The 13,574-nt window shown below is 32.6% G+C and overlaps 2 protein-coding genes across 2 annotated transcripts; one reads left to right on the forward strand and one right to left on the reverse strand.

Moving 5' to 3' along the window:
- Positions 1–1,441: 1,441 nt before the first annotated feature.
- LOC134252179 (uncharacterized) lies at positions 1,442–8,412 on the forward strand. Its single transcript, XM_062734613.1, has 5 exons — positions 1,442–1,542; positions 2,628–2,750; positions 3,793–3,936; positions 4,193–4,321; positions 8,041–8,412. Exons 3-5 carry the CDS (start codon positions 3,849–3,851, stop codon positions 8,331–8,333), a joined length of 510 nt encoding a protein of 169 aa, XP_062590597.1. The 5' UTR covers positions 1,442–1,542; positions 2,628–2,750; positions 3,793–3,848; the 3' UTR covers positions 8,334–8,412.
- A 3,683-nt stretch (positions 8,413–12,095) lies between these two features.
- On the reverse strand, positions 12,096–13,171 carry LOC134252172 (uncharacterized). The gene is made up of 2 exons (XM_062734609.1): positions 13,110–13,171; positions 12,096–12,918 (listed from the first exon to the last, which is right to left on the reverse strand). The coding sequence occupies exons 1-2, from the start codon at positions 13,169–13,171 to the stop codon at positions 12,156–12,158; spliced, it is 825 nt and encodes a 274-aa protein (XP_062590593.1). The 3' UTR covers positions 12,096–12,155.
- Between the last annotated feature and the right edge of the window lie 403 nt (positions 13,172–13,574).

A 13,574-nucleotide genomic window follows, 5' to 3' on the forward strand; every position in this document is an offset into this window, starting at 1 on the left:
TCATCCTTAGTTACAATCTCTTCTCCGACGAAACAATACTTCGTTGAAAAATATCTTCAAAACGAGTGGGTTCAATCTGTGTAAGTTTAAATTAAATTTAAGATGAAAATGTATTATTGTAAGGCTACGATTGTTAAATAAATTATTAAGACTTTTTAAAGTATTATTAAAATAGTTCACACACCCCTATAATATATGTACCTTTCAAATACTAGTACCGGTCATTAAAGCTATATTTTCAGCCGAAATATCTCTGAAATATTGTTGACCCAACGTTAAACATAAGGAAATCAATCGATCAACCAATCAATCAATCCAAAAATCAATTCATTCACAGTCTGAAATTAAAGACTGTTATGAAGTATTCTTTTATATTTTTTTACTATATTTAAAAAAAATAATATTTTTTTTATTTGCAAATAATTATATGGAGATAACGAACAGTATTCAAGATCAAAATTCTATAAAACAATACAAAATAGGAGCAGAGCAAAAACAGACCTCCGCAACACCAGAGATGGGATCAGGTGCCATGGAGGAGTGGGCATCACCTACCGACCGGTCACACCAGCTGTGTGTACCTTGTCATGATTGGGAAATAACGGGGAAATCCGTTGTCAATTTAGAGTGAGAAAAGAAAAAAGTCAGCCCAAATTAGAATTTGAACAAATCATTTTTCGACCCCCACTTGACTCGCAGGTAATGGAAACGGAGAAATCAGAATCCTTATTACTCGTTTAAAGAACAATCCAAACTATCTGCTTAAAGTGAGATGGCTTCGACGTAAAATTGCATGAGGAATCCTATAGGGACATTGTTAATAATAAAAGTGAAAAGCGTCTTCTTGATTGCCTGAGTGAAAATGAAATTCTGAAAGCTTATTACTGGCATACTAACAGGACACCACCACACGTCTTGTAGATCATTTAACTACTGCTTAATGGTTAGTGTATTGGCTTTCATTTTTCATAGATACTCGTACATTCTTCCTTTGGGTAACAACATTTTTCATCCTTTGACCTTGGAGTTTGACTTGTATTTGAGAAGCTTTAACCTTTGCCAAAAGATATGGAGATATCAATTTTTCACAACCACACTTTGTACCTCTATCACAGTAGAGTTTTTCTAATTCTTCTCCAATTAACCGAGTTTCATATAAAATCATGTTAAAGCGATTGAGCTTTGTGTGCATACAGTTTTTAGGCGTCACCAACTTTTTCAATAAATTAAATCATTCGATATTACTTCTCTTATTCAGATATTTCTTTGAAACATAAAGAAAAAAGACGATTTAACTGTTATTATTTTCTGTATCGTTCTATAGCCCCGGAAATGTATGGACGGGATTACATGAAATAGATTCGTCAGACGGATCAAAGGTAAAATGGATCGACTGCAACAATGTAACCTATCACAAATACGCCACGACACCAAGTTCAGTAGCAGACGACAATAAATGCTTTTCAATTAATCCGTCAACAGGACAATGGAAGACTGAGAGATGCGATGTGAAATTAAGCTTTATATGCGAAGTAAATTTAGGTAGGAATGCTAAGTATTTTGAAGGAAGAAAAACAATTTCGTTGTGGATCGAATTAAAAGCGGGATATAATGTAACATTATTCAGGCCCCCAGTATCTTAAGCGATTAAGCGGTCATTTCCTACTGCGCTGTTGTTTATAATCTTCTTTTGAGGAAGGAAATACATTGTAGATATTATCTATATGATTATATAGGATGCTTTTTTAAATCATTATACAAAATAATCTCTAATCAGTAATGGTCCTGCTAGGTTAACACGCGATTCAGTCAAAATGATAATAATTGAGATCAACTATTCTATTTTCACTTTTTACGAAAAAAGAGCCTAATACTACGATGGCCGATATCAGTCTGTACATATACCGACTGCTATTGAAATTTGTACATCTAAAATGTACATTGACATGTACATTTTGCAATGACAGTGCACACTTAGTGCTCTTAACGTTTGTCTGTACATGTACAAAATAACAAAAAGGCAAATGTCAAAACGTGAACGTTTGGAACACATATGCTTCTAATTACAATTCCTGTTCGGCAAAAAACCATTAAATATGAATAAAATTGGACAAGTCACTGAGACGATGAGTTTTGCAATAAAAAGGATGAAAAATATTAAAAGAAAATGTAAAAATTCCTGTGGACATTAGATCTAATGTTAAAATATGTCTTCTTTTAGTTTTACTGAAAAGAGTGAAATTTCTATAGATTAAAATCACCTTCCACAAACATTTTTTGCACAATAAGTTGCCCCAATCCAACCCAGAAAATGATAAGTATTTAAGTACAAATCGCTAAATTTGCGCCTCGCTAAAATATTTCCACTTACACGGTATATTTCCAATTTAAAAAATTTTGAAAACAATAAAATGTGAAAATCATAACGATAACCTTTTTGTTATATTTTTATTATATTTAGTATGCTTTCATGTATTAAAATGATATCTCTCATTGTTGGGTATTACAATATAAATGTAATATTTCCTTCCTAAGCAAGCCTCAGGTTTTTTTTTTTTTGGAGGATACGATAGAGGTATCGTTTTATGTCGTGTTTTGTAATCATATAAAACTTTCTTACTTTACAGGACTTTGTGATTTTGACCGATACTATCCAAGAACCGGTTGTAGTGGATCTTTGAAACAAACGGGAGAGTACAGCCTTTACGATTGTTTAAATGCCTGTCGTAATATTCCAATTCAATCTGAAGGTGAGCCAATTTTATTTCTTAAAATTTTTATCAAATCGGTATATGTAAGCAGGTCATTATTAAAATATTTGTAGGAATTCCATGCGGTCCTAATGCTTTCTATTAAGGAAAAAACTCCCAATTGTTTTCATTTCAAGTAGGGTAAGTCGGGGTAATTTCGACCACCGTTTAAGTTTGAACACAGCAACATCGCCCTGCACAATAATTTACGGAATTATTGAGTCAAGCAGAAAAATTGAAATTAATGAAAATTGTTTACTCAATTTTTTTAAACTAGTATATTTGAAAACAGTCAAGTTTTGCAATTGGGGATTAAAAGCCATACGTCAGCAAAAGTGGTACAACTTACCCCAATTTACCCTAGATTCAAATGCCTGCAGATAGTTATGGTGTTCAGCAAATAATACTCGAGGTCTGAGTAACTATGGCCATACGATAGTGAGCCTTTCGCGAGACAATCAGGTTAATTATTTAAAGAAGTATCTTTAGTTCTCTACACATAAGAAGTTGTGTTACACTAAATTGCCAGTGGAGACATGATGAACGAAAAAAACCATTCTGTTTCATCGTTATGAATTATAGTTTTTGTTACCCCACCCATCTCACTTAAATAAATAGTTAAAAATACCCAAGCTTCTTCAATTCGGATATTTCTTAATTTTTCGTTGTTAATATGCACATTTCGTTTACAAACAAACATACTTGCGTGCAACATGAAATTATTACATCAGTCAATAGTCGTCTTTCAGATGATCTTAAAAAAAGAATGTTTGAAAACTGGCTACTTTGAACTTTCTGGCATGAAAAAGATTTACTGCTCAATCACACTGAGTACCGAGTATACATGTATGTATAATTTGCAGCCTTCCACTGGCATTGCTGCAAGTTGTGGCATATCAAGAATTCTCAAAATGAAAATTCTTATATGTAGAATTCTCAAAAGGGGGGGGGAACAAGCAGACGAAAACTACCTGACTGTTGCATATTACTGTATATAGCTTTTTTGATGAATACTCTTGATTAGTTCCCCGTCTTTTAATAGGTGAGGAATGCTGGGGTGTCGGGTTCTACCAGGGATTTACCGGGGACGACTGTTGGATGTTTCTTTCTGTTGATCCAGAGGCATGCTCCAAATCCAGCTTTTCAAATAACGACATTGATATGTACCTTAAGACATGTTTTACACGTAAGTTTTAATATATATATATATATATATATATATATATATATATATATATATATATATATATATATATATATATATATAAAATGATAATGAACCAAGACGAAATACATAATGATGCCTTTTGTTTCAATATTATTTATCACGTAGGTTGTACTCGTTAATATGTTAGAGTTGCTTGCCTGTAATTATTTTTTGAAAAGTACAAATTGATGTTTCGCTTTTCTGATAATCTTGTCATGTATATTTGATTTTTCAGATGAAGTAAATAATACGATTCTGGTCGATAATTCGGTAGCCCTAATTCCTGATACCTCCTGTATGGTCAATATACCATTGATATCGTCCACTCCAGGGGATTTCACCATGCAGAGTACAAATTCAGTTCGTAAGTTATCCTACTGACTATGAAAATTAAATGCACGTAAGCTGCACATCTGTAGCTCGCTGTTTTGAAAAAAATTGGGACGGAAGACCAGAGGGCAGTCAGCTACTATGCCATACATTGAAAAAGTGTATTTTTATTGCCCACAAAAATTGATTCTCGATTTTCTTCCTCCTTTTATTCAAGCTTCCATCTCAAAATATTAAAAACCTTGTTTCCAACATATTCTTTCACTATCTTTCTGGACCATCGAAAATTTCGCCAATGTATACTGCCATTTAAGAAAATTCGGTCCAACGCGCCTTAGACTTGAATTGTACATATAGAGTTTTGTTTTGGAAGTAGTAAAAGGATATGCTGGGAACACATGGTCATTAAATATTTTTTTGTATAATGAACAATAAATCTGAAAAAGGACTTTTTTGTGTGCAATAAATATACCTATGAATATTTTAACGGGTGGGCATTGTAGTTCTGAAGGTTGTCCCATCAATACATGTTTTAAAATGTTTCTTGTTTCATTTTTCGCTGTACAGTTAAGCTTCCATTTCTATAATGTAGCTCTTTATTTGGTCGTCCATCCCAATATTTTTTTCAGACCCTTGAGCTAAGATCTACAGCTATGAAAGCATCAGTGGGGGGGAAAAGAATATTCCTTTCCTCTCCTTTAAAATAGAATTTTTATCGTTTTTTTTTATCAGAATGACTCATCTAGTCATATTTCAAGGGATTGTTAAGCAAATCAAAATACACATTGGGAAATATTTCCTCTTCCCATTTTGCAGGAACCTAGCTGCTAGGTCAAAAGAATGTTAAAATTTTATGTGGCAGTTCAATCAAATTTTCGCCTTCAAAATACGCCCAGATTCCTGCCGAATGAGAATTATAGGTGCATTGCGGGTTAAAATTCTGTGAATATAAAACTAATATGACGTCATTATACTTGCTGGACTATTCGTCTTTCTTTGAGGTAAAACGTCCAGATTGAAATTTATGATGATGATTGGGTTAATTTTGTCAAAGTCTGATAGTATCACATTAAAAATTAACGGTTCTTATACAGGAAAGTTCATCAGATGAAAAGCTTGACGTCAAAGAAATGTCAATATGATTTTATCAAAAGAATAGTTGGGACCGAAGTGTGTGATATAATATAAATAATAAAAGGATTTCAAAGAATCGGAAAAATAATAGAAATAAACAATTTACTTTCACCATACATATAAAACGAGTAATTTAATTTTAAGTTTAATTCAAAGTACCAATATGCATATTTAATTAATTTCTTTCCAAATTAAGAAATGCACGTTATGTTTAACGTGTTTTTGAGCTGTATGAATGAACTTTTCAGTAGTTTTACAGTACAGTGTTTGGTGTATTTTAATGTGCCGACAGAAGTCATGTTTAACAAATATCAACCAAATTGCCAAGAACTATGAATAAATAAAGCAAGAAATTGAGTTTTTAAATTTGTTATTAGGATTTACAGATATCACTTTAAACTTAGATAAATAAATAAATGAATAAATAAAAAAGTTAGCAACGTTCATAAGTAAAGTCAGGCCATCTTATAATAATGACTTGTCAGATTAATATCTAGACAGAGTTTAATTAAAAAATGTGGGTGGATACAATCTCTGATTGGATTGTGGCTGTTATTTTGTTTTACCCCTTTTTATGGCAGACAGCAGTTTAAGACATTTTGTATATGTTTTTGAATCTTATAATGTTTATAAGGGTCGACTTGAAATACATGAATACCACAGGCGCTTGATGTTTTATATGGGATATTTTTATTTATGAAAAGAAAGCTTAAAAACGTCAAGCGCTTGTGATGAATACTGTACCTTATGAAAGATCACAGGGTTTGAATTCGTATTCTAGTCTGGTTTACCCCCCTTTTTCCTATGTACATCAAGTTACAAAGACATTATGGTGCTGGGGGTCAAATCGTGCAATACTTTGCCTAAGATGTGTAATACTCTATTTGAGTCCCCCTTTTCTTACCCCCTTTTTTTCTTACCTCCTTTCTTTTGTAAACTGTGTTTTACTTCTTTTGTCATTTACTTTAATAAATGACATGTTTCACTTCTATATGATGTTTTTTTTTTTTGCCTGCTTCTAACAAAAAACAAGCTCATTCGTTTGGCAGGGGAACTTAAAGGAACATAAACAAAGAAGTTAGCAACGTTCATAAGTAAAGTCAGGCTTTCTTACAATAATGACTTGTCAGCTTAATATCTAGACAAACTTTAATTAAAAAAATGTTTTATTCAGTTTTTTATCATGATTAAATGTTTTAAGCATAATATGTCAATATTTGTTACATTTATACAGTTGATAGTTTTTGCTCCACTGTTCAGTCCAGCACTGTTCAAAGGGAGACAACTTTATATTCTATAAGCACAGACGCACTTTTGAAAGCTGTATGAATGTTATCGTTTTTGAAGTTTTATATTCGTTTAACCACGTAAACGTTAAACTGAGGACTATTATCCAATTTCATTTCATTAGCTACAAACTTATGAAGATAAAGAATGCATTTTTTCCTGATACAAAGTATTGCACGAATGCCAGAATGGATATCCTCCCAGGAAGTCAAATTCCATGTTGTGTGTTGCATGTTTGTGAATACCACTAAACAGTTAAAAGTGTGCTGGATATTTGTTTGTCTTTTAATGCTATTTCCTTTGATTTTTTTTAAATATGCATGATACCTACATGTATGTATCGTCCTTTAAGGATAAATGACACGTTACCCAATGATTTTCGCAAGATTTGTCATTAAAGTAACTTTTATATTGTTTTCTAACAGAGGATTGAGGTACCTTACCAGACATATGTGCAAAATACAAGAAGATGGTGTTCCCTTACAATCCTTTTGAAAATTACTTAAATAGCCAATTTTAATTTTTTTTAACCTTTTGATTTTTTCTTTGACAATCGGAAATCACTTGAGAAATTACACTTGTAATAATAATTTGAATAACTTTTTTTTACATAAAAAAGAGGTACAAAACAGATATTATTACAGTTGTTACAGTATGCATAACTGTAAATGTATATCTTCGTAATACACAACATGTAAATTCATCATAAATATCATCATCTTGTAATTCTTAAAACTTTATTTAAAAAAAATAATTAAGTAGATAAAGACACACTCATACAAAAAATGTAATATTGACAATGTTAGTAATTTTCAAAATGATTTTATAATTAAAAAAAAATCTGGTATTTTGCAAAAATGCCTGGATATGTATTTTAATTTTTTTAGGGAACTTTAATGGCAAATGCTTGGGAAAAAATATAATATTGAGGAAGTGTCTGATCTTAATTAGCATTTGAACGCTCAGGCCCATAGTAACAGTTTTAAAAGTGGAACTGGGTCGTTTAAAACTCGAAAATCCTATTTAGTGGGGTGCCTGTTTTCAAAAATCTTTTCTTTATTTCTTTCTTTTTTGGTATATTTATTTTTTAATCCTGGAATTTGCCAGTGCTTTACCTTAAAGCAATAAAAGGGGAAATCAGCATCTAAATCAAGATTTACTATAACGAACATAGCATTTTTTGCAAAATGCTGACATATATACCCGGTAGTTGCAGGGCCTTAAATGTTTGCACTTCAGTCGTTATAAAACAGGGTTTGAAATTTTTCATGTTGGATTATCAAGTGAAATTCTGATGACAATAGTTTAGATGTTGTTCATTTTTTTTTTCAGCTATTACGATGACAACAACCAACAATCCAGATGTTTGTACTTGCCCATGCAGAGCAAATTCTACGAAATCAATAGAACAACAACTGATGGACATTAAAAAAGAATTAACCATTAATAAAAAGAAAACCTCAGCTTATCTAAGAACTCTGTCTTGTGCGGATGATTATCGCCCCAGTTCTAAGGTGATTGGTTATGCAGGTATAATATTCATCGTGTTGGAAATATCATTGTTTGTATTTCTAGATAGTCCAAACTTAATGAAATTGTTTAAATTCATTTACAAGAAAAGGTGAAGGACAGTGAAGATGTAGACACTATTTTATAAAATTTAGATATTGCACATTTTTGTGTCAGATACAGTGACTTGTTTTAAGCATGTGTTTTGAATTGTTTTTGTGAAAATAATAAATGTATACGTCATTTAAGACTTCATCTTCTGTTTGTATCATTACTTGTATGTACATTTCTTTTGTTAAATTCTGTTTTCCAGTTTTTGTCAGCATTGTAATTTTTATGTCCGTTCATAAATTTGCCGTGGAATGATGTCAACCAATCTTTCATTCGGGTGTATGTTTGCTGTAAGGCTATACTCTCGGAAAAATGTTATATATTATATGTTATATATTATAATATTTTACTGTAAATGTGTTTCTTGTCTCAGAATGCAATGTTTGTGGAACCACGAACATTTCAAGGTTTCTGTGGAGTTGTCTCTCTTTCTTTGATACTCGAAACTCGAAAACAAAAGCAATACCTTAACTCCCTCTCTCCTGATAATAAACTGAAACTACACTGTAATATTTACATTTCCAATGTCTTTGTCCGAGATAAAGTTACCAAATGTAAATGTACTTTATTTCTCCATCAATGTATTGGCGCGGTTCCAAAAAAAAAAAAACACGTGCAGGGCGGACAAACAGCTAGACAGAAGCAGGGCTTGGAGCACGTGGATTGGCGGAATCAAAGCATGTAAATATAAGGAATAACTGTCAGACTTTTCAATTTCATGAAGATGATCAATCGATTGGCGTGATAATTTTATGCATAAACGCCTTCATGAAATCGAAAAATAAGACAGTTATTCCTTAAATAAACCTGTTATGCATCAAGGCTGCTTTTAAATAATTTTACATAATGATGTCCAGAGCTACCAACAAAAAAATTCCTTCGGATACAACACAAATGGAAAAAACACATAGTAATTAGAAATTAAACAATTTAAATCAAGAATTTTTAAAAACAAATCGAAAATTGAAAACAACTGAAAAGGTTATGAAATGAAAAATATAAAAATACAAATAAAAAATATTCAGATAATTAATAAGTTGATTACAGTTTGTACATTGTAAAAGAATAAGATAAAATATCGGAACATTTGACATGCCAATGCTTCAAACATATTTTAATTCAAAAATTTGTTCAAATATATGTAAAAGGTATCAAATATGCATTTTTTGTTCAAAGTAAATATCATAATACATTTAGCTGCTAGCTGCAGCCTAGTAAGGATGCTATAAAAACTACTTTAAATACATCAATACAGTCTAGCTTAATAACAAAGTTTAAGTTTCGCATAAATTTTAAGAAGTCTACTGCTCCTCGACCAATACTGCAAGACCCCATATATCCATATTATTTCTAGATATCTTACAAAGATTTGTTTGAATGCATATATCCCAGATTTGGGGTAAGTACTCAAGAGTTTCCTGAATTGCCTTCAGAAATATTGAGATTTCTTCTTCTGATAGATGTACACCATAGGGTAACAAAAACTGGGTGATGTTCCAAACGAAATCAAAATGTTTTAGCAACATTCTAGTTTTCCCCCTTTTCAATATATATTTTATTAAAGCCCTACTCAAACTGTCTCTTATACTTCTCCATGACCATGAATATCTAGACTACCTTTTCTAAATACACATGAAAGTAAAACTCCCTCACTAGTATCGTCAGTCCGTACTCAGTGTTCTGTACAGGGTTTAACAAATTGAATACACACGTGAAACTGTAAACAGGGCACGAGCTCTGTTATTGTTAATGTTTACGATTCACTGGGTGTGTTCAATTGTTAAAGTCTGCACACACCACTGAGCACACACTGACAATATACTCTGAGAGTGTTTTCCTTTCGAACATTTTAACTCTTAATTTTCTAGATTATAGTTTTGATATTTTTATTAATTTACAACAAAATTCTACTTTTCTTGAGTATTAAGAATAAAATTAAAATTTGTGAAAGTGCAAGGACGTGTCAATCAAACCCGATGAGAAATTCGAAGTTTCAATGACTTCGAGAAGAAATTACATTTTTATTATATTTCCTTGTGAAATGCAATTGCAATATATAAGTCGTAATATTGTACAGAAAATTTGAGAAAATAGTATCTTCAAATCTGTATCTATACACCCTTAAATAACAGGACTCAATTACTTAGCATGGGAATTCCGCAAGGTTTTTAAAAAACTACATACTATGCTCAGTGTGCGATCTGTTACCAACACCAGCCAATCTACACAGAGGGGTCTCATAGAAACACCGGAGACCCCCCTTTGTGGAAAAAGAGGAACCCTACAGCACATTCTATCCTCCTGTCAGCCGGTGGCATTATCACAGGGAAGATATACTTGGCGTTATAATCAAGTTCTAAAAGAGATAGTAGGCAATATAGAGAAAGAGCGAAAAAATAAAAGCAAACATACACAGATTTCCTTTGTATAAAAAGAAGGTGAAACAGCGAAGAAGAAAGAAGAAAAGACCCCCGGAATACTTAACCAAGCTGGCTGTATATTTAGGTCAGAAACTGTCATTTCCAGAGGTAATGTCAACCTATCTCAGACCTGATATGGTACTGTGATCATCAAGTACAAAGAATATCATAATCATAGAGCTGACAGTTCCCCGGGAAGAAAGATACGATGAGATCCATGAAAGGAAGAAGTCAAAATATGACCTATTGCTGGCAGAGGTTTTTCTCGGTGAGATTTCTGGTAAAAGGACAGCTTGTAATCAAACAATGACAATTTTACTAAAGTTTTTATTTTTAAGGATTAGATGATACAAACAAAATTAGATACCTGGATTGGTTTATATTTTTGGACCTATTTTTGTTGCAGATGATGCAACTCATATATTTCCATAATATTAAGAAATTGTAAACCTTCTATGATGTTCAAAATTCTAACTCTCTGTAGCCATCCTTATTAATCTATGCAAATATTTTCACATTATTCCATTTTTGTGAAACTGTGAATTAAAATTAAACACTACACGATTAAACTGAATTGTTCGTTTTACTCAATGAAACATGACTCAGGTTATTAGTTTCAATTTTTATGATAAAAGTTTGTTTGTTTCATCTGTCCTTAAAAACTTTTCAAATAAAAATAGAGTGGCGGATTATATATGGTGAACGAAGTTCAAATATGGGAGAATGATTACTATATAGTATCTGATGGTAAAGACTTTTGCTAGAGCAAGAAATGTGACGACAAACTGATCAGCACGGGTCTAGGCTTAACAAGTGGCGTGGAGACAGGCAACTCAAGTGGACTAGAATCTTTTTCCTAAACTGAATTCATCTTCTTTTTGTATGTTTTATCACACAATAAATAGTAAACATAGAAATACTCAGCAATTTAGAAAAATCACCACATTTAATAATCCCATTTAAGCATAGTTGCTGATATTGATGTGAACGTGTTTTTCCTAGACAACACTCATATTTGTAGTAATTATAGGGATTTTCGAAAAAAATTTCTTCTACCATTATTTAGTATACACGTGTAAGAGAGAAAGTTTTTCAATCATAGTATTTTCATTCAGCATCTTTTTACATGTTATAATAATTTGATGTAATATCTACAGCTTCATATCAGTCAAGCCATCTCTTTGTGAACCAATGACAGAGTCAAGTGAAATGCTCTTTCTTAAAGATTTTTTTTCAATGAAAAAGCTGAACATACAGTAATAATTTTATTAATTTGATGAAGTTTTTAATATACACATAGTGTATAAAATTACAAAGGAATGAAAAAAAAAATTAATTAAACACCTGTACCCAAATTGATCTTGAAAAATGTTTTTAGCTTCTGTATATTAATTTTACAAAGATGCGTTAATTGACAGCTGACACTCTTAACGTTCGTTCCTTTTCTTTTCTAAGCCGGTGAATGATGCTTAACTGATCCTCCGTTCTGCATGTCTGGCCCTCTATCCCGAAAGTCTTAGTAGCTGGAAGGACCCGATCAACCTTTGAATCAGAATGTTTTATATTTTCGAGTCGTCTACAGGTGCGATCCAACTTCCCTTTGCAATCCTCAAGATCAGATAACATGGCGCGGATCTGGTTCACACATTTCGTTTTCTGACTTTGTGTTTTGCGTTTTGTTAAAATAGACGGGCTCTGTGGCAAGGGTGGTGGCGGTGGTATGAGGCATCCCGAATCACTTTTTAATCGGGTACCATCGGCACTCGTCGCTGCACGCTCTAGTCTCAGTTGACTTGCTCTGTTTGCACCAGAAGATCGTCTGGAACTCACATCTGCGTGTTTCGATGACCGTTTTAGTGAATCTACACTTTCTGATCTCCTGTGGGAATTTTTCGTTGGATTTCTCTTGGACTCAAATCTGGGGGTCCACATTTCTTTTGGATTATCTAGATTTAGCTGAATATTAGTTTTGGTGAGTGCTGTCTTTGGTATTACTAGATTTAGGTATTGGTTGAAACGCAGGTCATTTTTATTTAGAGACTTCCCATGGTGTGCGGAAAACTGTAGTGGTGAAGAATCCCGCACGGGGGCCAAATTCAGGTTTTTGCCCCTGTCATTAACTGTCAAGGACCTGGAGAAATCTCTGTCAGTTTCGGACATATCTTTTTCACTGAAAAAAAAATTAAATTTGAGGCATAAATTAAATAGCTGCAGATCTGTAGCGTTATGGTTTTATATATTTGTCTTTGACCATAACGCTACAGATCCCGTAGTGCAAAAAAGGTGCAATTTACGGCGCAATATTTTTTGCGCTCTTTTGGGGAGAATTTCTCCACTTCCTAGCTTTGGTCAATCAACTACCTTTCACGTTCTAATTCTAGACAGATTCTGTAGCCAATATGTATAGTTGATCCACCTCCCATCCATTTATAGTTGTCTCTACGGGCAATAAACTCGCTGTATATGAATTTTCAGTAATCTAACAAATAATTTTAATCAAGCGAGTTTATCACTTGTAGAGACGACTATAAAGGGTTGGGAGATGGATAAAATATACAGATTAATTAAATAATGTGTCTAGAATTAGGGGTTGAAAGGTAGTTGATTGAACGATGCTGGAAAGTGGAGAAATTCTCCCCAAAAGAGCGCAAAAAATATTGCGCCGTAAATTGCACCTTTTTTGCACTACGGGATCTGTAGCGTTATGGTCAAAGACAAATATATAAAACCATAACGCTACAGATCTGCAGCTAAAATTAAACTACATTTTTATTTATTGTGAGTGCAATAATTAGTATGTTGACCTAAATTTTGTGACTTTTACTA

Source organism: Saccostrea cucullata, unplaced genomic scaffold (genome assembly GCF_032062105.1).
Source record: "Saccostrea cucullata isolate Sc308-1 unplaced genomic scaffold, CSIRO_AGI_Scuc_v1 ctg1890, whole genome shotgun sequence".
Taxonomy (NCBI): Eukaryota; Metazoa; Mollusca; class Bivalvia; order Ostreida; family Ostreidae; genus Saccostrea; species Saccostrea cuccullata.

Bases quoted from the DNA above. Each gene is read 5' to 3' on its own strand.
- LOC134252179 (XM_062734613.1), top strand. From the start codon at position 3,849: ATGTTTCTTTCTGTTGATCCAGAGGCATGCTCCAAATCCAGCTTTTCA. The intron at 3,937-4,192 runs GTAAGTTTTAAT...TTGATTTTTCAG, and splicing joins CCTTAAGACATGTTTTACAC to ATGAAGTAAATAATACGATT. The intron at 4,322-8,040 runs GTAAGTTATCCT...TTTTTTTTTCAG, and splicing joins GCAGAGTACAAATTCAGTTC to CTATTACGATGACAACAACC.
- LOC134252172 (XM_062734609.1), bottom strand. From the start codon at position 13,171: ATGGGAGGTGGATCAACTATACATATTGGCTACAGAATCTGTCTAGAA. The intron at 12,919-13,109 runs GTAGTTGATTGA...TTTTTTTTTCAG, and splicing joins CTAGAATTAGAACGTGAAAG to TGAAAAAGATATGTCCGAAA.